Source organism: Eubalaena glacialis, chromosome 10 (genome assembly GCF_028564815.1).
Source record: "Eubalaena glacialis isolate mEubGla1 chromosome 10, mEubGla1.1.hap2.+ XY, whole genome shotgun sequence".
NCBI classification, from domain to species: Eukaryota; Metazoa; Chordata; class Mammalia; order Artiodactyla; family Balaenidae; genus Eubalaena; species Eubalaena glacialis.
This window is the reverse complement of record NC_083725.1, coordinates 121,512,555-121,538,840: the sequence shown is the minus strand read 5'-3', so window position 1 is coordinate 121,538,840 and position 26,286 is coordinate 121,512,555. Positions and strand designations below refer to the sequence as shown.

Here is a 26,286-nt window from a genome sequence, read left to right as displayed (position 1 = left end):
CCAGAGACTTGGGAGGTGAGGGTCCCAGGAAATTCTGAGAGTGGTGCCTGGCACAGAGCAAGCGCTCAGCACGGCAGAGCCGTTGTTATAGTAACGGCCGGGCAAACTTTGGAGTGGCCCAGAGGAGTCAGGTCTAAAATGTGTCCCATGAGAGCACCGCACGGATGCTCAGGGCTGCAGCTGGAAACACGCGTGGGCCGGGGACCCTCAGCCCCGCCGCACTGACACTGCGGTCTCTGCAGCCCCAGCAATGAGGGAGGCAGGCCTGCAGGGGGTCGCTGGCGCCAGGGAGAGGAACCCGGGCGCTGGGGACACACATCAGTACTTCCCACCAGCTACCCTGCTGTGCCTTTGGGCCTTGAACCTTCAATAAGTAATTTAAACAATAGCGTAAAAGCCAGTTGCAGACACTCTGTAGAGCTAGACCCCCATTTCTGTTGGGAAGGACAAGCTGTTGTGCGGTACGTACATGCGTGTACCCACACGCTGCTCACGCACGCACACACACGGAGGTCTGAAGGGAAGTGTGCAACAATTCCCGGCGGTTATTTTTGGAGAGTGGGGCGGGGGCAGCTGAGGGGCAAAACTGAGTTTCCATTTCATACAGTTCTAAGTTATTTAAATTGTCAGTAGCCTGAAACAGCAAAAAAAGGCTGTTCTACATCCTACACCTGCCCCTTCCCCACAGCAGGCCCACTGGGTTCTGGGTTCGGGGCTCTGAGCAGTGAGTCGGGGGCAGTCTGACTCTCCAGGCCCCATACCCCAGCCTCCTGGCCCCAGGAAGCCCCTCTACACCACCGCCCACCAGCCCAAAGAAGGAGGCAGCCAGAGGCGTGGAGAAAACATCCATCTCAGGATTTATTACAACACGTCGTTTCCAAATACAAAAGAAGGGGACAGGACAGGAATCAGAGAGTGTCCGCGCTGGGGAAGGGGCTCTGAGGTGGGGCGGCCCAGTCCAGAGGAACCGGGAGCCATGCGGGGGGACCTGCCACCTCTCCTCCGCTGGACTTTCCAGCAAATAATAGGAGGGGGCCGGGTCCATTCTGGGGGACCCCTGATGCCAGGGCGCTGGGCCGGCAGGAGGGGTGGGAGGGCCAAGAGAGACTTGGAGAGGGCTGGGGCCCTGCCCGCTCCCCGCCTGGGACAGTGGGTGGAAGTGACCAGGGAGGGGCTCTTGCCCGCTGCCCAGTGCCGCCAGCACGGGGGGCGGGGGCGGCCGAGACAGGACCTTCTCTCATCACAGCTGCTCACTTCGACCAGCGTCTCAAGAGCAACACCCTCCACGCGCCCCAGGACAGAAGCCACAGGGCTCTGCAGCCCTGGACAAGGACGGAGGGAGGGGAGAACGGGCCGTGGGACCTGCCCCCAGGGTGGTGGGGCCCAACCAGTGGCCCTGAGCACTGTCTCCTGGACAGCTTAGGGGTAGGGCGCGGAGGGGGGACCAGTGCATCCTCCACGCCCGGGGTCACCTCAGAAACACAACGCGATAGACAGACAGGAGGCAAATTTACATAATCAATAATAATAATAATAATTAACCAATAGTAATAAATAGTTAAACCTCTAGTCCATAGATTGCAAATACAACAATGATAGCTTATGTTCTTGGGGGACGGGGTGCGGAACGGAGGGAACAGGAACAGAACTTGTGTTCAAAGGAGGGATGACGGGACATAAGGCGGGGGTCAAAAGAAGAACAAATAGAAGAAACAGCCAGAGGGCAGCTGGGGGCAGGCACGCCCCCCACCACCACCACCAACGCCAGCCTGAGGACTCAGTCCTGCCCAGGCCACCCCTTCTGCCAAGCCCCTGGCCTCTCCCCAAGGTGACCAGCCCCCACTCCTGGACACTCTAGGACATCTGAAGGTTGGGGGACACCCACTCCTGCCTCCAAAAGCCTTGGGTCCCACTGACCGAGGAGGGGTAGCTGGGGCTCTTCTCCTGCCCTCACCCCCAGGCTGGCCCACCTGGGCCAAAAAGCCACCTGGGAGTAGGGACCGGCATGTCACCTTGAAGATACCGGGAAAGCTTCAGAGGAGAGGAGCGGGGTGTGCAGGGGTCTCTCTCCTCCGAGGTCCCTGTGGAGGTTGGGCAGACGTGGGGGACACCTCCTGCATCTGCTCACATCAGGGATCTTTACGTGGAGGCGGCCCTCCCAAGCTGAGGCCCCCGCCCCCGGAGGCATAAGGGTCTGCCAGGCGCTGACTGCCCCCCTCCCTCTGCGAGGCAGCCACTCCTCCCGGAGGGACCTCCACCTGCAGAACAAGCCCCTAAATCTATCTGCCCCCTCTGATCAGTGGAGCCAGCACTGGCGGCCCAGCTCCTCCCGCCTGCCACCCCCAGGGGCCAAGCTCCCCCTCCTGCTGGCCCTCCCACTGGCAGCTGGCGCTAGGGGGCACCCCCAAAGCGGAGGAGAGGGCAGCAGCCTCCCCTGACCCCGTGAAACTGGACCCAGGCTCGGGCAGGGGTGGGGGCGTTCCACCTCCAGTCCCTGCCCTGTGGACCCATGTCACCTGACACCCGGGAGCCCCCTTCACCGCGCTCCTCCCCTCTTCCAGACCCCAGTCCTCTGAACACCCTGGGCCCCCAACACCTGCCAGGCAACAGGCCCAGGGGCACGGGCGGTGGGGGTTCCCCGCTATGGCACCGAGACCTGGCGCCTTGAGCTGGCAGGGGGCTGGCGGTGCCTCCTCAGCTCCCGGGACACCTCCTCCCACCTATGGCTTTGGTGAAGGGCCCAGAAAGGAGCAGTGGAGAAGGAAGAGGCAGGAGAGGAGGTCGTGGTGGGGGGGAGGGGCAGGGAGGTTCTGCGGCTCAGTTTGTGGCAAAGGTTTTTTTAATCTTTTTTTCCCCTTATGTAAAAAGTGCACGAAAGCTCAGCAGCCTCTTTGCAACGGTCAGCAGTGTTTCCTGGGGGAGGGGGGAGGGGGGAACCCCAGGCCTGGCACCCCAGCTTGCAACTGAAGGTGGCCTCATATTGCTTAGAAACGTGGGTTTCAGTTTAAATACCAGACAGTAAAAATAGAGCTCCGAGGACCGCCCCGCACTGTTGCCAAATCATTGCCAGAATGAACAGCTTAAATAAATAAAAAATTGAAATATTTACTTCTCGATAAAAATCGCAGTAAAACCATTTACCTTTCATTGCATTATATATAATACGTATTTATAGCGGGCCCAGCCGAGGGCAGCGGAAGGGCTGGGGGCGCCGGGTCCCCGCGGAGGGGCCACTCCCGGCCGCGGTCAGGACACCTCGATGACCTCCGCGCTGCCCGAGAAGCTGGCCTGCTTGCCCAGGGCGGCCCGCTCCTCGCCGCGCGCGCGCCCCTCCACCATGCCCTCCTCAAACTCCATCTGGCAGCTGCGGCGCTTGAACTGCGTCTCCGGGGCCGGCTCGTCGGGCCAGCCGGTCCTCGCGTCCCGGGCCTCGGGCCTCGCCGTCTCCCGCCGCCGCAGGTCGCCGCCTCCCGCGCCCGGCCCGCTGGCCCGGCCGAAGGGTGCGAACCGCGCGCCGCCCGCGCCCTGCGCGCCCTCGGGGCTGCAGCACCAGGGCCCGTCGGGGGATGGCGTGCCCGGGGAGTCGAGCGGCGGCGCCCAGCCGCCAGGGCCGGCCGGCTGGCTAGGGCCGGGCAGCCCGGGCGCCGACAAGGCCGAGAGGCCGAGCCGCGGAGTCTGCCGGGCGGCGTCACCGAAGTTCAGGCCGAGGCCGGGCGCCGGGGAGCCGGCTAGGGGTCGGGGCCGCCGGCGGAGCCTGGGGCGTGGCTCGGGCGCCGCGTCCGGGCTGTCGGGGCTGGGGGAGGGCAGGCTCAGCACGCCCCCCGATGGGCTGTCCAGTTTGCAGAGTTTGGAGGCCTCCCCGGGGTCGGGGGGCCCGGGGTCGTCGGGCTGCCGGCTCGGCGCGTAGGCCGACTTGATGTCCAGCGAGAAGGAGCGCTTGAGGCGGTTGGTGTCCTGGAGGCGGTCAGAGGAGAGGTGCAGGCCACGCAGGCCCTGCTGCAGCGCGCTGGTGGCCGGGGCGGGGGCGGGGGTGGGGGTCTCCCCACCCCCCATCTGTGCGCCCTCCCTGGTGGTGGTGGCCGCTGCGCTCCCGGTGGCAGCACTCTCTGAGGTAGGTGGTGGCAGCGGCGGCAGTGGGGCGGCAGGGCCCGGGAGGGGCTCCGGGGTCCCAGGGTGGGACGCCCCGTCGCCCTGCAGGGCGGCCAGTAGCTTCAGGCTGCGTTCGTACTCCAGCAGCTGGCCCAGGAAATTGAAGTTGGGCGAAATGGACGGGCGACGGTCCTTCACGAACCTGGGGTGAGAGCCGCTCAATGGGGCCGGGGCTCCTGCCAGGCCAGGCTGCCCACCTGACTCTCCCCTGCCCCCACTGCCCACTCCGGGGCACACAGCTGATGTGCAGACCCAAGTGTGCCAGGGCTAGGCTCAGGTCCCCCTCCGCAGCTGGGGCAGCCAAAGGTGGGTGCCCTTCACTGCTGGGCCCATCCAGTGGCTAGTGGTAGAGAGGGGAGGGACCAGGCCCAGGAGGGAAGGAGGGGCTACCTGTAGGCGTCATCGGAGGACATGCCCATGGTCTTCATGATGTAAGCGATGGCGATGGTAGCAGAGCGGGAGATGCCGGCCAGACAGTGGACGATGACTTGGCAGCTGGACAGCTTGGCTTTATCTGGGGGCAGGGGGACCAGGTGAGGGCTGGGGCTGCACAGTCCTTCCCTGACCCCAGGTTCAGGACCCCTGGGACACAGCACTTCTGCCCTCCTGGCCCCCTGCTTCCAGCCCTCCCCCGGGACTGGGCAGGAGGGTGCTGTCCACCTCACCGATGAACTCGATGGACTTGTCCAGCCAGGGCAGCAGCTTTTCACAGTAGTTGTCGTTGATGGGAATGCGCAGGAAGCGGCTCTCACAGATGAAGTCAGGCTTGGGGCAGGAGTTGCTGGCGTTGAGGACGTAGCTTATTCCGTTTTGGGTCATCAGATCCTGGGAGGGCGGGAGAACAGGTTGGAAGGGGGTGCAGCTGGGCAGGAGGCCCGGAAGCTGGGATGCTCTCGCGGTGGGAGCCTGGCTTCTGCAGCCTTGGGCTCAGGAGCCTCCCCTGTGCCCACTGAGGAGCCTGCAGGCCCCATGCGGGGAGGAGGGGAGAGTCGGGGAGTGGGGGGGGGCGGGGAGGGGGTGGAGGAGGCTGGCGGCCCCTGAGAGCCCCACCTACGGCCTGCCGCCTGCCTGCCGTAGACTCCCAGGAATTTTACGGCTGGGCTGCCTGGGCGGTGGCTTTACCCTCTTCCCTCGTCAGTCACCATTTTTAAAACACGGGGTTCTTTCAGGGCTGGCCAGGGGCCCAATGACATCAGCAGTTTGGCACGTGGGCTGCACTGCCAAAGGGGCAGGGAGTTGCCTCTCCACCCAGCCTGGCCAGGCCCTGCCCGAGCCCTGCTCTGGTCCTGCCAGGCCCCCTTGGGTCCTCCCACGCCCCCAACCCGTGCTTCCCCCACACCTGTGTGCATCCGTCATTCGCCCAGACCAGCCTAGGAGCTGCTTCGGGCTCCGGCTGTGCACGCACCTTGTTCAGGACATCCTTCTGGGAGCCCAGGTAGAGGTGAGGCAGGATGCGGGTCAGGCCCACGCTGGGCACGGGCAGGCAGGGCTGGGAGAGGCTCATGGGCAGCAGGGCAGCAGGCTTGCCCTCACAGAGGCCGGGGAAGCAGGAGGAGAAGGTGGCAAAGCCCCCTGCAGGAGGAGCAGAGGAGACGCATGTCAGGGGGTGGGCCGGCTGGGGCAGGAGAGCCAGGCCACCCACCCACCAGTGCGGCTCAGCCACACCCACCCAGACGCCCAGCCCGATCTGGTGCTGGCCGGCGAGCCTCTGGCCTGAGCACCTGGTCTTGGTGCTGGTACTGGAAGGCCAGTCTCATCGCAGTGGGGGGTGTGGGCCGGCACATTTACATCACCTGCCCCTGCGCTAATTCCTCCTCACACTAATCAGGGGCTGGCCTCGCTGAGGACGCCGCTGTGATGCCCATAAAAGTCAGGGCCCATAAAAATGATGGGCCCTGCACACGCAGGGCCCACAGAGGGGCGGGCTCAGAGGCCACGGGGGTCTTCCTGTGGGGGTATCACCAGCCCCTTCACACCGTGGCCTGGGCCAGGCTGGGCCTTCCTGCCTCTCCCCCTGGGCTGATGCAATCCCTCCCTGCCTCCAATTGGCCGGGAGCCCCGGGCCAGGCTTGGATGCCAGGACCGGGAGGCAAGGGCTTCTGAGGGCCACCCCGCCCCCCCACACTGGGCATGACATCACCCACTGGAGCTGGCACAGCCAGCAGGGGCATTTGCGCTCAGGTTACGGCTCCATTCCACCCAGCACGGGACTACGGAGGAGCAGAGGCTGGGCTGAGAGCTGGGAACCCTGGGGACCGGGAGCGCGCGCAGGCCACGCGCTATACACGTGGCTGGCATGTGTCCTGCCGCCTTTCCCGCACGTGTGCGCTGGGCCACAAATTGGTGGAGGGAGACCCTCCGCTGGCCAGAAAGGGCTGAAGGGGACCCACGGGCACACGTCTGACTCTGCAAGTGACCGCGGGCCTCAGTGTCCTGGTCCTGTGCGCCCCAGGCATTGTTGTGAGGCTCAGGGAAGATGACCAAGAAACAACTGGGCCAAGGCCTACCCCATCCCGCGGAGGAGGCAGGGGAGCCAGGCGGGTGCCCTGTGCTTTCCTGCCCTGCCCCACAGATGCAGCTGGTCCCAGAGACCTGGCTGATTCCGGAGGACAGAGATGCCTGGTGGCCTCAGCCTTCGCCCCGGTCCGGCTCAGTGCCCAACCAGAATGCCTGCCGTGTGCGCTCCCTGTGCCCTCAACAAAGGCTTGACCTTGGGGGGCCACAGAGGTGGGGGACCTCCAGGCTAGGGGCGTGGAGGTATCAGCCTTGGAGGGAAAGGGGCCCCTTCCTCAGAAACCTGCTGGCTGGACAGGGAGAAGCAGGTGACTGTCGGCGGGACAATGCCGTGGCTCTCAGGTCCCCAGGAGGGGAGGCTGGGCTGAGCTGGGTGCCGGGGTGGGCCCCACCGCACAGTCCAGAGCCAGGGGCCCCTGGGATACTCCTGCTGGAGGACAGCGCCCGCCGGGGACGGGCAGGGTCTGCACCGTCTCTCAGAAGACTCTTCTCTGCCGCGGTTCCCCTACTCTCTGCTCTCTCAGCGGCGAAGACAGACAAGTATGGGGTTGGGGGAATTCTATCAGGAACCTCCCACCTAAAGAGAGTCTCAGGGCAGGTGCAGAGACCTGCCAGCCTTCGCTGCAATTCCTGGAACTCCCAGGAACCCCCTCCAGGCAGAGCCAGGCAGCTTGGGGTGCCCCCTACAAAGCCCCTATAGACACCAGGTCTGGTAGGGCCTGAGACTCCAGTCCTTCCGCGATTTCAGGGCCACCCCAGGTTCTGGGGATGGGTGACAAGGGAGGGTGCCAGCAGCCCTGGACCCTCTGCAGGTCCCCCATCCCCACCCCAGCCCGCACTCTCAGAGCCTCGCCGAGGGCCCTCCAGGGCACCTTCCTTCCGGAGGGACCCCCCCCCAACCCCCTGCTCTCTCTGCCTTGCAGGTCAGGGGAAGCCACACGCAGCTCCCAGGCTTCACAATGAAACCCCGAACCCGCACAAAAGCGCACGTCCTGGGAGGACTCCCGGCCCCACCCGCCTCTCCCACCACGCGCTCCTGCTCGGACCTGGGCGGCGCGCCCGGGAGCACCCACCGCCCCGCCGCGGTCCCGGGCTGGGGCCGCACCCACCCTCCGCGCAGGGGCCGCTCCCGCCGCCGTCTCCGGCCAGGGTCCGAGGGCGGCGCGCGCGGGCTGAGCTGCCTGCGGCGACATCACCAGCCCGCATTCCGCAGGGACGCGCACCGGGGCTCAGCCGGCTTGGGCAGGACCGCCCGCCGCTTAAAGGGCCAGGCTCCCTTTCCCATGCCCGCCCCCACCGGACGTCACCACCGGAGCAGCTGTGGGGGGAGGGGCGCGGCAGCGGTCACGGCAGCTGGTTCTGGACCCCGGCACGGCCCGCCCCCACCGCCCTCTCCAGCAAACCTCGATGTCCTGGAGATGCCTTCTCTCTGTGCCTCACCCACGGAGGGGGTCTGGTCCTCCCTTCCGACCTCTGCGGAGCCCCACCGCCTGTGCTGGTGACCCCCGGGAAGAGACTCACTTCCCCTTTGTGGGCGGGCAGCATCCCTCTAACCCCCTCAGCCTTGCCCTGCCGTTCTCACTGGTTCAGGTGGGCACTGTGGGCCAGGCCAGGAGGCTGTCCCCAAGTCTCGGTCCTGATTTGATGTCACTATGAGCCTTCCTCATATGGTGGGGGGGGTCATGGCTTCTCCCTGGCTTGGCCCTCAGAGAAATGGGAGCGAATACTCTAACCCTGCAGGGTGAGGCAGTGCTTGCTGAGGCTGGGTGAGCCAGGTGGGGCACAGCCGGGTCCCAGGTGACCCCCCCAGCCCCCCAGGGAGACAGAACATGAGAGGCTCTGGGCTTTCCCTGGACAGCCCAGAGGTAAGGGAGGGTGCTGCTCCAGGACCCTCTTCTCAGACTCCCAGAAGGGCTTCTGGTTGTCACTTCTGGCTAGGGCACACGTGCGTCCACACACACATACACATACACCCACACAGGGGCTCCCATCTGGGCCCTGGGAGGGATCCCGTTCTGCCCAGGACCCCTGTAAAACTCCCCCCCTGCTTGGTCCCCAAACTGAGCCCAGCGGCAGTGGCTAAATCAGAGGGTCTGCAGTTCTGTGGCTTCTGGTTCCCAGAGTTCTCACACACACACACACACACACACACACACACACACACAGCCAGATGCAGACACCCTCTGACCTCGCAGAGTCGGGCATGCAGAGCCCTCCGTCCCGGACACGATGCACGCGTAGAGGGCAGCACGCACGTGTGCAGCCCCTCCTCTGAGAGGTCTGCCCAGAGCTGCCCGGCTCCTGCAGCTGATGGAGCCCGCCTGCAGCCCCTCTCCCTGCACACGAGGGCCAGCCTGGTGCCCACCGACCACCACCGCCGTCTGTGCTCAGTAGATGCTCAGGGCAGGTGTGCCGAATGAACAGAAGCATCCCACCAGCTGTGTGGGGGTGGGGGTGACGCCAGCGTGGGCCCCCCCACCCCGCCTGCTATGGCCCTGGGCAACCAGAGGCCAGGGGCACCCAGGCAGGGAGGCCACATGCCCCTGGACAGGCCCTGGGCCACCTGGGCAGGGGGTGGATTCTGCAGAAGTATGTTAGCCACTGCCTACAGGAGGAAGGAGTCGGTAAGAACCACAGTGCAGCCTGCGTGCATGCGTGCATGCGTGCGTGTGTGTGCGTGTGTGTGCGTGTGTATGGGGGGCTGGCCAGGCTGCTTCTGGGGAATGGGAAGCCCTGTGGGGACTTCCACTCGCCCACCAGACAGCAGTCAGGATCAAGTAGGCTGTTGCGAGGCCACCTGTGCCAGCTGGAGTGTTCAGGGGACCCCCCTGTGTGGGACAAGTTCTGGCTCAGTGCCGTGCGTGTGTGTGTGTGTGTGTGTGTGTGTGTGTGGCGGGGTGGGGGTGGTTTCCAAGGCAGACCAGGTCTTTGCCTAGACTCCTCCCCCATCTCCCCTGCCCCAGGCCTGTGTCGGGGGTTCTCTCCTGTCCACCTCTTCACCTGCTGGTGGTGGGGATGGGCCTGTGCTGGAGGGGGCTCTGAAGTGTGGCGGCCCAGAGGAGGGGTCCCTGGAGCCCCCGAGAACTCCAGAGCTACGGAGATTCGTCCCCACTGGGCCCCCACTGCCCCAGCACACGCTGGTCTCGGGGCTCAGAGAGGAGAGCAGAGGCAGACCCAGAACTTGACTCCGGAGACACATCCCCGCCCCCACCCCCGCCAAGCTGCCAGCGGGGGAGAGAGGCCTCCAGACGCACCTGTGAGGATGGCCACGCTGTCGAAGCAGCCGTCCAGCTTGCTGAGCAGGATGGAGAGGAAGCTGTCTGCGGCCAGCACGCTGGCGTCCCTTGTGCTCTGGTCATAGACCACCACGTCCTGCGGCTCCGTGGCTTCCACCTGGGGGCCGAGAGGGCAGAGGTCAGGGTGGCCGGGCACCGGCCAGCTGCCCCATCCCCTGCTGCCACTGCTGCTGCCGGTCAGGCGATGGAAGGGAGGGGCTGCCGGTTGGGTGCCTCAAGGGCAGTGGGGGCAGGCACCCAGCCACAGTTCACACCTGGACAGGTGTAAATGCCCACAGCCACACGGGCAGACCCTCGGAGCAGGGAGGGCCAGGGGGACACGCATCCCCGACGCGGCCGAGCCCGGTGCGCGCACTCACGCGAGTGAAGGTAACAAACACTGTGGGCCGGGCCAGTGTGGAGGAGACACGGGGAAGGCAGTGGGGCTCCCGGGAGGTGCACACAGGTGGCCAGATGGCAGGAGCACAGGGAGGCCTGGGCTGCTGCCTCCCAGGGAGGCTGAGGGAAATCAACTCTTCCTCAGGGACCCGGGAGGCACACTTCGGGGGTTCTTAAGGGGGAGGGGGCTTTTGGGTCTGGGCTCTCCTTCCCTCCCCAGCCAGTGATGGGGAAACTGAGGGCTGCAGCAAGACCCCTCCCCCCAATGATCCAGGCAGCAGCAGCAGCAGGAAGCGGGGGTTCCACCTGCCCCCGCCCCGCGGGTGCCACCGGGGCCCAGATGTGGAGCAGCTCTTGCTCGGATGGCAGCTGATGCCCCCGCCCCCCAAGCACACTCAGCCCTTAAGCCAGCTGAGCTGCCAACCCTGGGCCAGATGATGTCACCGGCAGCCAATGGGAGAGCGCTCTGGCCGGGAGTCCTCGCTAGGGGTTATTAATCACTGGATTCCCCTCACTGGAGCCACAGGGAGCCGGTTCTGCCCTTGGGGTGGGGGGACTCCCATCTGGGTCCTCTCACATCCCAGCTCTGCACGGGGCAGGGCCTGAGACCAAGACCCCTCCCTCAGGCTCTGGGCTGCCTGGCGGGCCACCCCTCCCCCACTGGAGGTGCCACTGCCTTCCCAGGTCACGGCCCAGCGGTCCCGGTCCCTCCCCAGTGCGGACTCAACACTCCTCGGGAATAGGGACAGGATTGTTCTCTGCAGGCGACCTGAGACATTCTTGGGGGCCACAGAGAGAATTCCTGGTCCTCAAGACTCCAGAGGGGAAAGAACGGGGGCTGGGGACATGAGCTGTCTGCGTGAGACCCTCGGCCACCAGTCCCGTCCTCTTCCGAGTCCTCACAGCCATCAGAGTGCGGGCCGAGTGGGGACCCAGACGGGGTCAGTGGCTCTGGGAGGGAAGGAAGGGGGGACGGGTGTTGAACCTGTCAGCGGAGGGCCTCCCTGGGGGGAGGGGCCTTCTTGCGGCCCTGAGCAGGGGGGGGGGCGGGGGCGGGGAACTGCTCGACGACGGCTCACATTCCAACCCTTAGGAGCCCAGTTTCGGTTCGAAGGCAGAGGAAGGGGAGCTGCCCCAGCGCAGGCCCCCGGAGGACCCTGGAGAGGATGGGCGGGCACGCGGCGGTACCTGGCTGCGCGAGGCGGGCTGGATCAGCTCTGCGATGGTCACCTTGCCCTGCTGCAGTCGCCGCTTCACCAGCTTGGAGCAGCAGACGTTGACAGAGCTGAGCACGTGCCAGCTGCTGTACTCCACGAAGGAGCGGCTGTCAATGACCAGCGGGCCCCCGGGCCCGCCCCGCAGCAGGCTGGCCAGTTTCTTGGCATCCATCACCTTCCGAGGGAGCCGGTCCCCAGCCATGGCGTGGCAGTGGGCAGTGGGGAGGGGGTGAGCCCGGGGGTGAGCAGGGGCTGCTCCCACTGCCCGGGTGTGGCCTAGGGCTCCGAGTGCCCGGGCATGGCGCCAGACCTGCGGGGACAGGCGGACGGTGAGCGGCGCTGCGGGCCCCGGGGGTGGGCGTCAGCGGGGCCGGCCTCGGAGGGGCTGCTGGTGGGACCGATCCAAGGGCACCGGAGCGTTCGGGCCTGACGTGTGCCCGTGGGGCCCTCCCTCCCTCTGGCTCCTCTGTGCAGGTTGAGCTCCCTGACCCCTCTGGGAGACTTGGGAGTCTGTGACCCATGGAAGGGTGCTCGGGAGTGGCCCGTCCAGTCCTGCGCCCTCCGGGTCACGGTGCCAGCCTCTCAGCGGGACACGGCAAGGCAAGTGGGGGCTCACAGAGGGAAGGGCCTCGGGGCTCAGGCTGGGCTGGAAAGGCAGGACGAGGCCTGAGGGTCCCTCCCCTGGGCCCTTGGGTCCACGGACCCTCACTCATTCCAGAACACTACATTCTGCCCCTGCATCTCCTGTCATCCCACCCCTGGGACGCAGACCTCTCCCCAGTCCGGCCTCCACATCTTCCCAACTCCCAGCACCCCTGGCAAGGCAGGGTCCAGAACACGCCCCCACCCTCCCCCACTGCCAAGCCCTCCTGTCCCTGGCACACCCTCCGTCTCCAGCCCGCGCAGCCCAATCGCTCCATAAGCTGATAATCTGGATGGGTGGGGGGGGGAGGGGCTGCCTCCACAAGGTGATGGAGGCAGAGGCCAGGGCGGGGCGCTGGGGGGGGTGTTCAGGAGAGGAGTTCTGCACCCCAGCTCTGCAGGCCAAGGTCTAGGCATGCCGTGGGCCAGCGTCCTTCTCCTGCAGGAGTGACAGTACAGCAGGACACCCCAGGCACAGCAGTGGCCGGGGGTCTAGGGGGCCCCTTTTTGGGACCAGTAGGTCCAAGGATGGGGTGTGGTGGGGGGCACCCGAGGACAAAGGTCAGTGTGGGTGACCCGCACGTAGGACCCTCGGCTCAGGGGTGCCCAGAGGGAGTAGGAGGTGGGTGGGCACATGGGGGCTCCAGAGCCTGGGCGGAAGGCCCCTCCTACAATTTGGTGCCAAGCCTCTGCCACCCCTGTCCTACCTGCCAGACCCATCTTCCCTGTCACCTGCCAGGACTGGCCTTTCTCTAGGCACCCCCAAGCCTCAGAGCGCCCCCCAGAGGCATGCAGCCTCAGGACGATGAGTTTGCTTTAAAACTGCGGAAACTGAGGCTCAGGGAAGGGGTGGGATCAACCCGTTTAATGAGACTGGACAGAACCCGGGGCCTCCACGGCTGCCATTCACTCAGGGTCTTCCCTCTGCCACAGCCGCAGCCAGCTTGGGGGTGGGGGAGGCCGGGAGACAAATGCTCCCTCCAGGGGCCACAGAGAGGGAACTCCCTCGGCAAGCCTCCAGCCTGCAGCTGCAGAGAGCGCTGGGGTGCGGCACCTGAGGACACTCGTCACCTTTCAAACAGCGCTGATGACACTGGGGACAGCTGCCACCATCTCTGGACCACCCCCTCGGGCGAGCTCCCAGGCTGGGGAGGGGGATGGCGGAGGTCACAGAGGTGCAAGGCAGGTGGGGACCGGGCCCGCCTGGTGTGGGCAGCCCCAGGCTGGGCCACCGGAGCTGCTGACAAGGGGGTTGCCAGGATGGCCCTGGACAGTGCTGGGGCCGTGGGATCCCGTTCACAGACACCCCATTCCTCAGGCGCTCCAGCTCCTCAACTGCGGGGCAAGGCCTGGGGGTGCCGCTGGGGTTGCTGCCCTCCTGAAGGCCACGCCAAGCAAGTTCAACAGCCAAAGGGCCTGCCTATTAAGGGGGTCCCTGCCTGTGTGCCAAGGGGTCCCCCATTCGATTCCTGTCTGAGCTGTTCTGAGACGCTTTTCCTGAGTTCTAACCTGAATCTTGTCAAGGGCATGACAGGCCATGGCCACCAGGTCCCCTTTTACACGCTGCTCCTGCAGGCCTGGGCAGAGCTTCCCGCCCTTTGATGTGGGACCAGAGCCCAGTTCAGAGGCCCAGGACCCTGACAGGGATACAGTGGGCTGGGGACACCGTGGGCCAGAGGGTCCTATCCTCATGGGTTAGGTGGGGGTGGGCTACCTCCCACCGAAAACAACAGAAGCCAAATGGAACTTTGGTGCAGGGAGAAGGGAGGGGGAGGGAGGGGGAGAGGCCTTCGCGCTCCCCGTGGCCAGCCTGCGCGCCTCCTGCCCTCTGGTCCTTAAATGACTGGAGGGACGTGGAGAGTTGCCCACCCCACAGATGGGAAAGGAGGCTGGAGGAGACCCAGGGAGGAGAGGTTGGAGACCCAGGGAGGAGGGTGGGGGCAGGGCTGGAGGGGTGGGCAGCTTGATCCCAGGCCCGGTACCTGGTCCCCGCCCCGCAGCCGCCTCCCAAGGAACCCTCCGGCTCGGCCCTATTAACCAGTGTAGTATTGTTATTTGTAGCCGAGGGGGACTCATTAGCAAGTTGGCACCTCCGTCGTCGCCATGGCAACAGCAGAGGTGCCAGGCAACCGCTGCTCCTGCGGCAGCAGCACGGAGCAGCTCGCTCTGCAGAGCCAGGTCCCCTCCTTGTTCGCAGGCTCCCACCCCCTCTCCACCCTGCAGGTGCCCAGTAGCTGGGCCTGGACCACCCCCAGCCAGGCCAGTCCCTCTCCACCCTGCTCCACCCGGTCCTAACCTTCCTCACCTTCCAGCAGCCACGTGCACAGGCTCCCTCCCTCCCACCCCTGGGAGGCCTTCTCTGAAAGACCAAGGTCTGGCCAGAGCACTCCTCCTTCGAGAGACCTACACCGAGCTGGCCTCCTGGGTGGGCACCCGCACCCACAGGGCCTCCTTGGACCTGGAGCTCCTGGGGGGTAGACCCTTCACCTCCCGAGGTGCAACACACGGGTCAGGGCCCAGAGCTGGGCAGCAGGGTGGGAGAGGTGGAGATGCTCAGGGCAGCCTTGAGCAGAGCAGTGGGGCTAGAATAGGCCAGGTGGGCACAGAGGCAACAGACATGGTAGGGGCTTGGGCCTCCCCGCTTTTAAGAACCACCCCAGGCTCAGCCGAGACCCCTTCCTTGGGGGGAGAGCACCCAGAGCCTGGGTCAGGTGGGAGGGAGGCACAGCCCCACACACCCCTATCAGAGGGCCCAGGGCCAACGAGACAGCAGTTCCTAGTCCAACAGCAGAAGGAGGCCCCTCCCCTCCCTGCCCTGGCTGGGCATGGCCTAGGAGGCCACAGGCAGTACCCGGGCTCCCTGAGGCCAGGTACATAGACACAGCGCTGCCTGGCCCCTGTGCTGCATGCAGGCTGGACACGCCCCCCGGCACCCTGGCTGAGCTCAGGGCCTGGTACTCACCCCATTCCCCCAGTCCACCCCAGCTCTGTGTGCAATTACTCACACGACAATGCGTGTGCACATTCATGTGGTCACTGGCCGCGTGCGTCCTCACATTCTGTATGCTGAATGCCCCGAGATCCCAGGGTGCCCGAACCCCAGGTGCAGCTAGAGCATGTCCTCACACGGGCTCCCACATCCTCCACGCGCCACATCCGTGTCCCTGAGCACATGCATGACCAGGAAACTCCCAATTAAGGGCATCTTCACCAGAGTACTTTGCGCCCAGCGCCTAGGGATCCACGACCCCCGAGACGGGCGCACAGAGACTGCAGCTCTCACTCACAGTGTATCTCCAGCCCTTGCGGAGCCTGGTCACATAGGCAGGCCTCAGGAAGAGCTGACGGTGGACGGACCCGAGATGCTGGGTGTCTAGCTCACTCTGACCCAGGGGAAGGTTTGGAGGCAGAAACTGCTACACTCAGAAGGCCAGGAGAGAGACTGGTAGGGGGTGACCTCCCGGCAGCAGGGGGCCCACGTGCACACACCAGGTCAGCTCGCTTGACCCTTTATGTTACCAGATGTTCTCGCCCCTGCTCTCTGCTCCCCCTCAGTTCTCTGGGGTGAGTGGCTCAGGACCCAAGCTGGCCTTCACCTGTCCCGGTTGGGCTTGGCAAGGCCAAGCAGAGTCAGCCTGGCCTGGGGAGGCTATGGACTTGGGAGACAGTGGGGTGGAGGCCCTACCCGCTCAGTTCCCGGGGATCGGGGCTGAACTGGGATAGGAGGGCTTCGCATGGCATGTGGGTCCTTGGAAAGGCAGGCTCGGGACCCTACGAATCTAGGTTTCCTCTGTTCCTGCCTGGCTTGTTTTAGCCCCACTGATCTGCAAAACTTCTGCTGGTCACCATTTCCCCCCCACCCCCCATGTTAAATACCTGGGCCAGCATCTACCGGTCATCGTCCCGAGGGCTTCAGGCAGAGGCGGCCTCAGCCTATACAGTCCCGATGGTCAGAGTCTGACCCACGTCACTCTTGCTGTGGGTTTGGCCCCTTCCTCTCCTTTCCCTACGAGCTGCACATCTAGGAGATGTGCAGACACCCTCTGGCTTCCTCCACCCCCGGCCCATGGTCCCTTGAGCTCTCTGCCTGGTTGAAACTTCTGGGCCCCAAGGTCAGTCTCAGCCTGAGAAGAGAGGTGATGCTGGGAAGGGTCCTGGAGCAGAAGGTGACTTTAGGCATCTTTCTGCATCTTTGTGCATGGAACCTGCTCTTCCCCAAGGCAGCCTCTGGGGCCCAGGAGCCTTCCCAAGGGCTGCGGGCAGCAGGGGACCAGAACCTGCCCAGCAACTCCCCCCGGGGCCCTAGGCTGACTACAGCAGGAGGTGTTCCAGTCAGACTTCAAGATGAACTCCCAGCTCCTGGTCACATGATCTGGCCATCTTTGGCAGGTGCTTATCAACCATCTGAGGAGCGAACACATGGGACATCTGTCCTCCCTGAGCAGGACGGGGCGCTGGATGCTACACTCACTCCCGGGGCTGCCCTGGGAGCAAGAAGGTCTCAGGGAGACGACGGGGAGTGCACAGACCCTCAGACCTCCACAGACCCCCAGGAGCAGGGGCACAGGGCAGGAAGAACACCGCTCCCCTGGCCTCCAGCAACCCCCCCCCAACAAGCTGCACAAGAAAACTGCAGACGCCACACTAGATCCTGTCACCTCTCTCCTCCATCCTATGGAACCGCCCCACCGCCCCCCCATTACTGCGGAGCCCAGGCCCCAGCGCTCCACTTTGCAGAAGCCAGTGCATTTTTGCAGCAGCAAATTAGAAGGCAAATTCTCCCAGAAGGGACGACCTGGTGGGGGCTGGGCCCACTGTTGCCCCCTCCCCTCCAGGCCAGACTATTACATACCCCCCACCCCAAGGTGGGCGCATAGGCTGAATGAGAATGGTTGCACTCAGCCTGGCAGTGCCAGCCCCTCCCCCAGCACCCGCCGCGTCTGCAGCAGGCTGGCGGATGGCCTTTATTCCGCAGAGGCCAGCTGAGCACCCCGAGGTGGGGGAGCCCATGGTAGCTTGGCCAGACCGGGGAGATGGATCTTTAGTCCCTCCCCGCCGGACGCGGAACGAGCCCTGTCCTGAGGCTCCCACCGGCCAAAGACCCTCCGCTCCTATGGCCGAGGCCTCCGCATCTTCCAGCCCGGCCCGAGAAAGGACGATCTTCTCCAATTCTGGCCCCAGCAGGGGGCCGTCCGGGGGCGTTTGGGGCTTGCGCAGAGGCTCGGACAGATCCACGCTGGATCGCAACGGTCCTCCTCGTCCTTAATTCATGCCCCTCCCCCACCAGAAAAAGAAGGAATTGCGCGGAGAAAGGTGGCGAAGCGGTGGCCGGGTGTGGGCCGGGCCGGGGTCCGCTGGGCGCCGCGGTAGGCGGGGGAAGGACTTATCGGCCCGGTCGGCGGTGTCCCCGCAAGCCGGGTTGGGGGCCAGCGCCCCGCGGGCCGGCGCCGCTCACCTCCAGGCCGTCTCCTCCACCCGGGTGCCCGCCCGGCGCAGCCCCCCGAGCGCTCCCCACGCGGCGCCCACCCGGCCGGGCCGGGCGCTCCGGCCGCGCGCCGGTTAACCCTCACCCCGCCGGCGCCCCGCGCGTCCCCGCGCCCCCCGCCCGGCGCCCCCGCTCACCTCGTTCACGCTCGCCTCCGGGCCGCCCCGGGGACCCGCGCCGCGCTCAGAGCGCCCGCTCGGCCGCGCAGCCCATGGGCCCGGCGGGGGCCCGCGCAGCCGGGGCAGGGGCCGGGGGAGCGCGCGGGCCGCGTCGCCGCCGCCGCCGTCGCCGCCGCCGCCGCGGGGAGCGCTCGCACGGGCCCGGGCGCGCGCACTGCGGGCGGGCACGCGCGCTCGCGGCGCGCATCCCACCCCGCGGCTCGGTGGGCGCGGCCGGTGCGGCTCCGGCTCGGGCTCGGGCTCGGGCTCCGGCTCCGGCGTCCGGCGGGGGGGCCGCGGAGCCGGCTCGGCCGCGGCCCTCAGATGCGAGTGACAGGCCCGGGGCGGAGGGCGGGGCCGCCGGCGGGGATGAGGTCATGCCGAGCGAAAAAAGCCCCTGACGTCACCTGCAGCCAATCAGCGTGCACGGCTCGGGGGCAGGTGACGTCAGCCGGAGCACGGGCTTCGGGTGCAGATTAAAGGCGGCGGCGGCGGCAGGGGGCGGGGGGCCAGGCTCACCGCCGCCGCCCGGCGCCCTCTGCCCTCACCCCTCACCCCGGCACCGGCTCTTAAAGGGGCCGCGCGGTGTCCGATCCCGCGCCGGGACCCCACCTCCAGGAAGCCCTCCCAGTCCCAGCCCTCGGCCCCACCCGGAGACCCTCAGACTCTTCGCACACACACCCGCGGAGGGTCCAGTTGTCCGGGTCCCGAGCACGAGGGTCCTCTCCCCGCCGGCCTGGCCGGAGCTGGCGCCCCCTCCTCTCCCCGCAGCCTTTGTTCGTGCGGGGGCTGCCGCGGGGAGAGCCTTCGCTAGCCCGGGGCCCGGCACGAGCGCGCACTGCGAGCCCGGCCCTGCGCGGCGCTTTACCTGCGGCATCCGCGCTTCCCCTCTCCACGACCCCTGGAGGTGGGAACCTGGGTCTGCATTTTACTTGGGAGGAAATGAGAAGCTCAGAGGCGAGAAGGTTTGCCTCAGGTCACACGTCTCATGAACTGTGGTGTGCGTGGGGGGCGGTCCCCAGTGCAGCGCTGTTCCCCCAGCCCCACCGATGACCTCCTTTGTCGCTTGCAGTGAAAAGTGGCCCCTAAGCAGCGCTCTATGGGACCCGCCCTGACCGTGTGCCCCCCCCACCGCTCCGTAAAGGCAGTTGAGGGTCCGCCCCTAGCCGACCGCGGTTGGAACACAACCACTGGACGCTTGGACGCTGATTGTCCAGAGCGGGAACAAACATAGGTAATTACACCTTGGGCAAGTGTCGGGCGGAAACACCCTGGAGCCGGTGGGCGTCCGGGAGGTCACCCCAAGATGGGACATGCAAGCAGTGACTGGAGGCCAAGTACGCGCCCTGGTGCAGCAGGGACCACCCCAGGCTGGAAAGGCCTTTTCTCTCCACCGGGTGCCAGAGCAGCTGAGGGGGAGGGGGTGAGGCAGAAGGGTCATGCTGTCATGCATCTATGATGGGCCAAATGTGTACTGAGCTCCTGTGTCGGGCACTGGGGGCTTAGCTCTGGGAAAGGGGAAAAGGAGCCCTGGGAGTCTTTGGAGGTAATTATTTTGGGGGGAAGATGTGACCAGACGGCCTAAGCATTCCTAAAACTCCTCCCCCAGGGCTGCCGGGTGGAGAGTGAGGGCAGTTCCTCCTCCAGCCTGGAACCCCCAGCCATGGCAGGTCCCCGGGGGGCCACCCCAGGGCTCCAAGAGAGGCTTTGGCCCCCGGGGAGTGCAGCCCCTTCCCATGGAGGGAGGGATCTGAGAGGCTGTTTAAATGAAGGTTCACAAAAAACGTTGCAGGGGACTGCTTCCTGCACCCTCCTGGGACAGGTGGGCACTCAGGACCCCAGAGCTCTGAGTGGGACTGGGGGAGGGAAGCAGGAGGGGGATGGGTAGGGCTCTGAAGGGCCTCTAGGCTTTCCCATGCTCAGTTCTCCGGATTTCTGGCCTCAGAGCTTTGCACACAGTAGGTGCTTAGTAAGTGCTTGGGGCCCCTCCCTTGCAAGCCTGAGGAGTGCCCAGGTAGCTCTGAGTATACGGGGTATGTTTGTGGGGGGGAAAGAGTGTGTTCCTGGCTCAGAGCCAGCACTTAGGAATAACAAACATCCGTGGGGGGTGGAGGGGGGGTGGAGGGGGGGTGGGGCTGTCCCAGAAGGAAGCACTGGTAACTCCGGGGCTCTTTGGGGCTGGGGCTGGGATCAGGTCCTTCCTCTTTCCCTGCCCCAGGTGGGCCCCAAAGGAGGAAGGTCCTGCTTAGGGAAGAAGCCCTGGCTGGAGGTGGAACCTGAGCTCAGGGAGATGCCCAGCCCCCATGCACGGCCAGGTCAGGTCCGCGATGGAGTGTGGGGCATGGCGGTGGCCTTGCTACCTTTGGGCTCACTCCATGTCTGAAAAGTGGAGGAGGCTGGGTCCTGGGAGGGGGTAGGAGGATTCAGGCTCAGCTCCCCAGCTGGCCTGGTGGCCTGAGCCGGTAACTGAGGCCCTTGGGGAAGCATGGACAGACCCCCAAAGGCCCTGGAACCACAGGAGTGGGAGGATAGAGGAACTGTTGCCTGGGGTGGGAGGCTGCCCCACTCGGCTTGCTCCCGGGGCCAGGCCCAGGATGAGCACAGGGGAGAGGAGAAAGGAGGGCCGTCCAGGTGGGCTGCTCTTCTTCCCAGCCCAGATGCGGTTAGCACCTGCACGCGGCCCCAGGGGCAGCTTCTGGCTCTAGGCCTGAGCAGGCAGCAGTAAATTGAGGGAAGGGGATGGTGTCCTAGTGCCCCTTCTGGGAGGGTGGTGGTGGCCTGCAGCTTCCCCCTCCTGTGCTTGGCCAGGGGAGTGTGTCTGGGCCAGGATTATTTCATTTCATTTCATTTCATTTTTTTGGTTTCACCTCGCGTCTTGCGGGATCTTAGTTCCCCCGACCAGGAATTGAACCTGCATCCTCGGCAGTGAAAGCACGGAGGCCTAACCACTGGACCCCCAGGGAATTCCCAGGCCAGGATTATTTTATAATCCTAAGGGTCATTTCTCGTGCAAAACGATGGGGCAGTGGTACCCACTCTGGAGAGGACAGTGACTTCCAAGGCCACCAGCTCTGGCCCTGGGTTCTCTGCAGCCCGGGGCTAGACTCTATCCCTTCCCCCGTCGCCACCCCCCCACCCCACCCCCCACTCCGCCCAGGCGGAGGGCCAGCGGTCTAGGCGCCTTGCCTGGGCGGTGGTCCTTGCCGCTCACGCCCCCAGACCCGTCCAGGTCAGCGCGGGGAGGCCAGCATCTCCGCGGGGCGCGGCTGTGGAGGGGCAGGAACGCCTCGCGGGCGTTACGTCTCCCCAGCGGGGCCCGGCCTCCGGCTGGGGCCGCCGCGCCAGGCGGGTCAAAGTCCAAGCCGGGCAGGTGATCGCGGCCGCCGCCTCAGGCTCCCCAGGGTGGAGCAGGGCCCTGCACGGGGCCGGGGAGGAGCCGCGGCCGCGAGGGCTCGGGTCCGGCCGGGCCTGCCCTGCGCTCTCGCAGCCCGCAGCCCCCGAGGGACCCGCGCCCCCGGCCGGCCGGTGCGAGCGCGGCCGTCCGCGCGGTCCGTGCGCGCCCCCTGCCGGACGCCTGCGCCCGCCTCGCCACGGGACCGCGCCCTCCCGGGCATTTCTTAAAGTTTCTTTCCGGGCAAAGGAAAAGCGGGGTTCCTTTTTTCCTGCTGACTCCCAACTCAGTGTTTCAGCAAATAAGTATACCTGTATCCGTGGCGTAACAAGTCATAGAAAGTTCTCTCGCGACCCTTCCCAGCCCGTTCTCCCCTGACCTCCTGAAGATCCCCATCAGTTAATGCTGCCTGTTCTTGAACTTCACAGACACGGAGACAGGAGGTGTGTATTCTTTTGTGTCTGGCTTTTTTCACTCAAGGCAATACTTTTGAGGCTCATCCACGTTCCCGCTTCCCACAACCTGATTGTAAATGTCTGTGGTATTGTATTTTGTAGGTGTGCGGTGATACCTGAACCAAGTCTCCATTTTTATGCATTAGATTCTTTCCATACCTTGGCTATTAAAAGCAGTGCAGTGAAGCAGCATCCTTCTATATGCTTTTTTTTTTTTTCCCGCCACTCCTCAGGGTCTTCAGGATCTTAGTTCCCTGACCAGGGATCCAACCGGTGACCCTGCAGCGGAAGCGAGGAGTCTTAACCACTGGACCACTAGGGAAGTCCTCCTTCTTATGCTTTTACTAACACATTTCAGATTATTTTCTTTCCTAGTATCTTATGACATTTTTAGAATGTACAAATAAATACAGAGAATGATATAACAAACACCTAACTCCGAGACCCAAACATGTCAGCATTTTCCCATTTTGCTTCAGATTAGAAAGCAACAGTGCAGACCCCCGCGGGCTCCCTGGACCTCTCCTGCCCCTCTGTCCAGAGACGGCCTCCACTCGTGATGGCAAGTGTCTTCCTGGCTCTCTTTGTCATTTTGCTGCATGTTTAAGTCCCATGTACACCACATGGTATTATCTTGTGCGCTTTAAAATATTTACATATAAGAATCATAGTAACTGTTCTCTTTCAGTTTGCTTTTTTTCATGTTGCAGTCTGTTCATCTTTGTTGATGCAGATGAGCCTCTTCCATCCATTGTAGCTGTCGTGCAGGTTTCCGTTGATGAATAGATTTCCTCTGTCGACGTTTGGCTTGTTTTCCTACATGGAGCAGTGCTGCGAGGAACATTCTAGTAGATATCTCCTAGCGCCACCTAACTCGTAACTCATAGTCATCCCGGACCAGCTGTGTCAGCATCACCTGTGAGCCTGTTGAAGCGCAGACTCTCAGCGCCCACCCCAAGCCTGCTGAGCCAGAATCTGTGTTTTAACAACTCTGGGAGATTCATAGGCACATTTGATTTTTAAAAAAATTTTATTTATTTATTTTTGGCTGCGTTAGGTCTTCATTGCTGCGCGTGGGCTTTCTCTAGTTGTGGCGAGCGGGGGCTGCTCTTCGTTGTGGTGCACGGGCTTCTCGTTGCGGTGGCTTCTCTTGTTGCGGAGCACAGGCTATAGGCGCGCAGCCTCAGTAGTTGTGGCAGGCGGGCTCAGTAGTTGTGGCTCGCGGGCTCTAGAGCGCAGGCTCAGTAGTTGTGGCACACGGGCTTAGTTGCTCCACAGCATGTGGGATCTTCCTGGACCAGGGCTTGAACCTGTGTCCCCTGCATTGGCAGGCGGATTCTTAACCACTGCGCCACCAGGGAAGCCCCACATTTGATTTTTTGCTTTTCTTTTTTGCATCATTTTAGTTAATGGTTACAATCATTGTGCCATAAAATTGACTTTTTTGTTGACTTTTTATTGCGGTAAAATATACGTAATGTAAAACTTACCATCCTGACCGTGTCTAAGTGCACAATTTGATGGCATGAAGCACGGTCACATTGTTGTGCAGCCGTCACCACCATCATCCCCAGAACTTGTTCATCCTCCCAAAGTGACACTCTGTCCCCATTAAACACTCACTCCCCTGCCCTCCCCCAGCCCCTGGCCCCCACCGTCCTACTTTCTGTCTCTATGGATTTGACTCCTCTAGGGACCTCATGTAAGTGGGATTATACGGATTTGTCCGTTAAAAAACTATTTATTTTTAAATTGAACTATAGTTGATTTACAATATTGTGTTAGTTTCAGGTGTACAGCAAAGTGATTCGGTTATACATATGTGTATATATATATATAATTCTTCAGATTATTTTCCATTATAGGTTATTACAAGATATTGAATGTAGTCCCCTGTGCTATACCACAGATTTGTACTTTTATGACTGGCTTATTTCCCTTAACATAATGTTTTCAAGATTACCCTGTGGTAACATGTGTCAGAATTTCATTCCTTCTTTTTTAAATTAAATTAAATTAATTAATTAATTAATTTTAATTTTTGGCTCTGTTGGGTCTTAGTTGTGGCTCATGGGATCTTTGTTACAGCATGTGGGATCTTTTGTTGCGGTGCGTGGGCTTCTCTCTGGTTGTGGCGTGTGGGCTCCAGGGTGCATGGGCTCTGTACTTTGTGGCACGCGGGCTCTCTAGTTGTGACACGCGGGCTTAGTTTTTCCACGGCATGTGGGATCTTAGTTCCCGGACCAGGGATTGAACCCGAGTCCCCTGCATTGGAAGGCGGATTCTTTACCACTGGACCACCAGGGACGTCCCTCCTTCCTTCTTATGAGTGACTAATATTCCATTGTATGGATGGACCACATTGTGTATCCATTCATCCGTCGATGGACACTTGGGTTGTTTCTACCTTTTGGCTACTGTGAATAATGCTTCTATCGACATGGGTGTGTAAGTATTTATTTGAGATCCTGCTTTGAATTATTTGGGGGATATACCCAGAAGTGGGATTGCTGGATCATATGACAATTCTGTGTTTAACTTTTGAGGAACCAATAAACTGTTTTTCACAGCAGGTGCACCATTTTGTTTTATTTATTTATTTATTTAATTTTTGGCTGCGTTGGGTCTTAGTTGTGGCTTGCGGGATCTTCATTGCAGCATGCAGGATCTTTCGTTGTGGCGCGTGGGCTTCTCTCTGGTTGTGACATGCAGGCTCCAGGGTGCGTGGGCTCTATAGTTTGTGGCACGCGGGCTCTCTAGTTGAGGCATGTGGGCTCAGTGTTGTGGTGTGAGGGCTTAGTTGCCCCGTGGCATGTGGGATCTTAGCTCCCTGGACCAGGGACCGAACCTCCATCCCCCGCATTGTAAAGCAGATTCTTTACCACTGGACCACCAGGGAAGTCCCGGTGCACCATTTTATATTCCCAACAGCAGTTCATGAGGGTTCCAATTTCTCAACATCCTCGACAAAATTGACTCGAATTTTAACACATGTGTAGTTCTGTGACTTTTAACACATGTGTAGGTTCATGTACCATCATCATAGTCAGGATACAGACCAGTTCTCCTAAGACTCTCCCTTGTGCTCACAAGGATCCTGATAATCACAGTGGGCCCACCTTGATAACCCAGGACAATCTCCTCATTTCAAGGTCCTGAACTAAGTCATATCTGCAAAGTTTCTTTTGCCATGTAAGGTAATATATTCACTGGCTCTGAGGAGTAGAATGTGAACATCTTTGGGTGTCCATTATTCTGTCTACCACAGTTGGCATGATATCTTCCTTAAGTATCTGGAAGTATTCACTGTTGAAGACGTTGGCCTTCTGCTTTCTTCATGGGAAGATTTTCAGTTACAGATTCATTTTCTTGAACAGATATAGGACTATTCACACTTTCTATTTCTTCTCATGTCAGTTGTGATAAAATTGTGTTTTTCAAGGAATTTGCCTATTTCATCTAAATTTTGAAATTATTCATGTAAATTTGTTCTCATACCTAGTTATTATGTTTTTATTGGGTGTAGGATATGTAGTGATGTCACCTTTTTATTTCTGTTATTTGTAATTTATCGTTTTCTCTATTTTTTTGATCAGTATTGCTGGTGGTGTATAAATTTTGTTTTTTGTTGTTGGTGGTTTTTTTGTTTGTTTGTTGTGTTTTTTTTTTTTTTTTGGCTGTGCCCCATGGCTTGTGGGATCTTAGTTCCCTGAGCAGGGATTGCACCCAGGCCCTCAGCAGTGAAAGCATGGAGTCCTAATCACTGGACCACCAGGGAGTTCCCTGTAAATTTTGTTCATCTTTATGAAGAGCAAACATTTGACTATGTTGATTTTCTCTATTTTACATCTGATTTCAATTTCATTGATTTATGCTCCTACTTTTATTATTTCCTTTCTTCTACTTTGTTTCACATTCAGTCTGCTTTTCTTTTTTCAGCTTCTTGAGATGGGAGTTTATATAGTTGATTTTCACCTACTCTTCTTTTCTAAAACATGTGTTTTGAGCTCTAGATTTTTCCTTAAGCACTGCTTAAGCACTTAAGCACTGCTGTCCAAAATATCTTCTAATTTCCACTGTGATTTCTTATGCTTATGGGTTATTTTGAAGTCTGTGATTTAATTTTCAAACATTTGGGGATTGAAAAAAGATATCTTTCTCTTATTGAGTACATGTTTGATTCCTCTCTGTCAAAGAACATACTCTGTAACATTTCAGTAGATGTCAATTAGATCAAGTTGGCTAATCATATTGTTCAGATCGCCTATATCCTTACTGATTTGTTTTATCTCCTTGTTGTATCTGAAATATAAAACTTAAAATTTTTAATTTTACTGAGATATAAAAATTAAAATTACTGAGATATAAAAATTAAAATTCTCAATCTTATTTGTGGATTTGTATATTTCTTCTTTTAGTTTTGTCAACATTTGCTTCATATATTTTGAAGCTCTGTTATTTGGTTCATAGACATTTAGGATTGTTTTCTTTTTGGTCTCATTGACTCTTTTAGCATCATGAAATGTTCTTTGTTATCTCTGGTAATATTTATCTTAAGGTCTACCTTGTTTGGTATTAATATAGCTACATTAGCTTTCTAT

General features: G+C 61.4%; 2 protein-coding genes across 2 annotated transcripts; both read right to left on the bottom strand.

Annotated features, from left to right (window-relative positions):
• Positions 1 to 839: 839 nt before the first annotated feature.
• Positions 840 to 2,511, bottom strand: LOC133099986 (uncharacterized). The gene is given in 6 exon segments (XM_061203813.1): positions 840 to 1,623; positions 1,625 to 1,678; positions 1,680 to 1,727; positions 1,785 to 2,031; positions 2,144 to 2,258; positions 2,440 to 2,511. Coding segments are annotated over 6 exon segments (909 nt in total). The 3' UTR covers positions 840 to 1,250.
• On the bottom strand, positions 1,978 to 17,842 carry DUSP8 (dual specificity phosphatase 8). Its single transcript, XM_061203915.1, has 7 exons — positions 17,819 to 17,842; positions 11,526 to 11,864; positions 9,918 to 10,056; positions 5,555 to 5,721; positions 4,815 to 4,974; positions 4,540 to 4,663; positions 1,978 to 4,291 (listed from the first exon to the last, which is right to left on the bottom strand). The coding sequence occupies exons 2-7, from the start codon at positions 11,754 to 11,756 to the stop codon at positions 3,247 to 3,249; spliced, it is 1,866 nt and encodes a 621-aa protein (XP_061059898.1). The 5' UTR covers positions 11,757 to 11,864; positions 17,819 to 17,842; the 3' UTR covers positions 1,978 to 3,246.
• Positions 17,843 to 26,286: the final 8,444 nt, after the last annotated feature.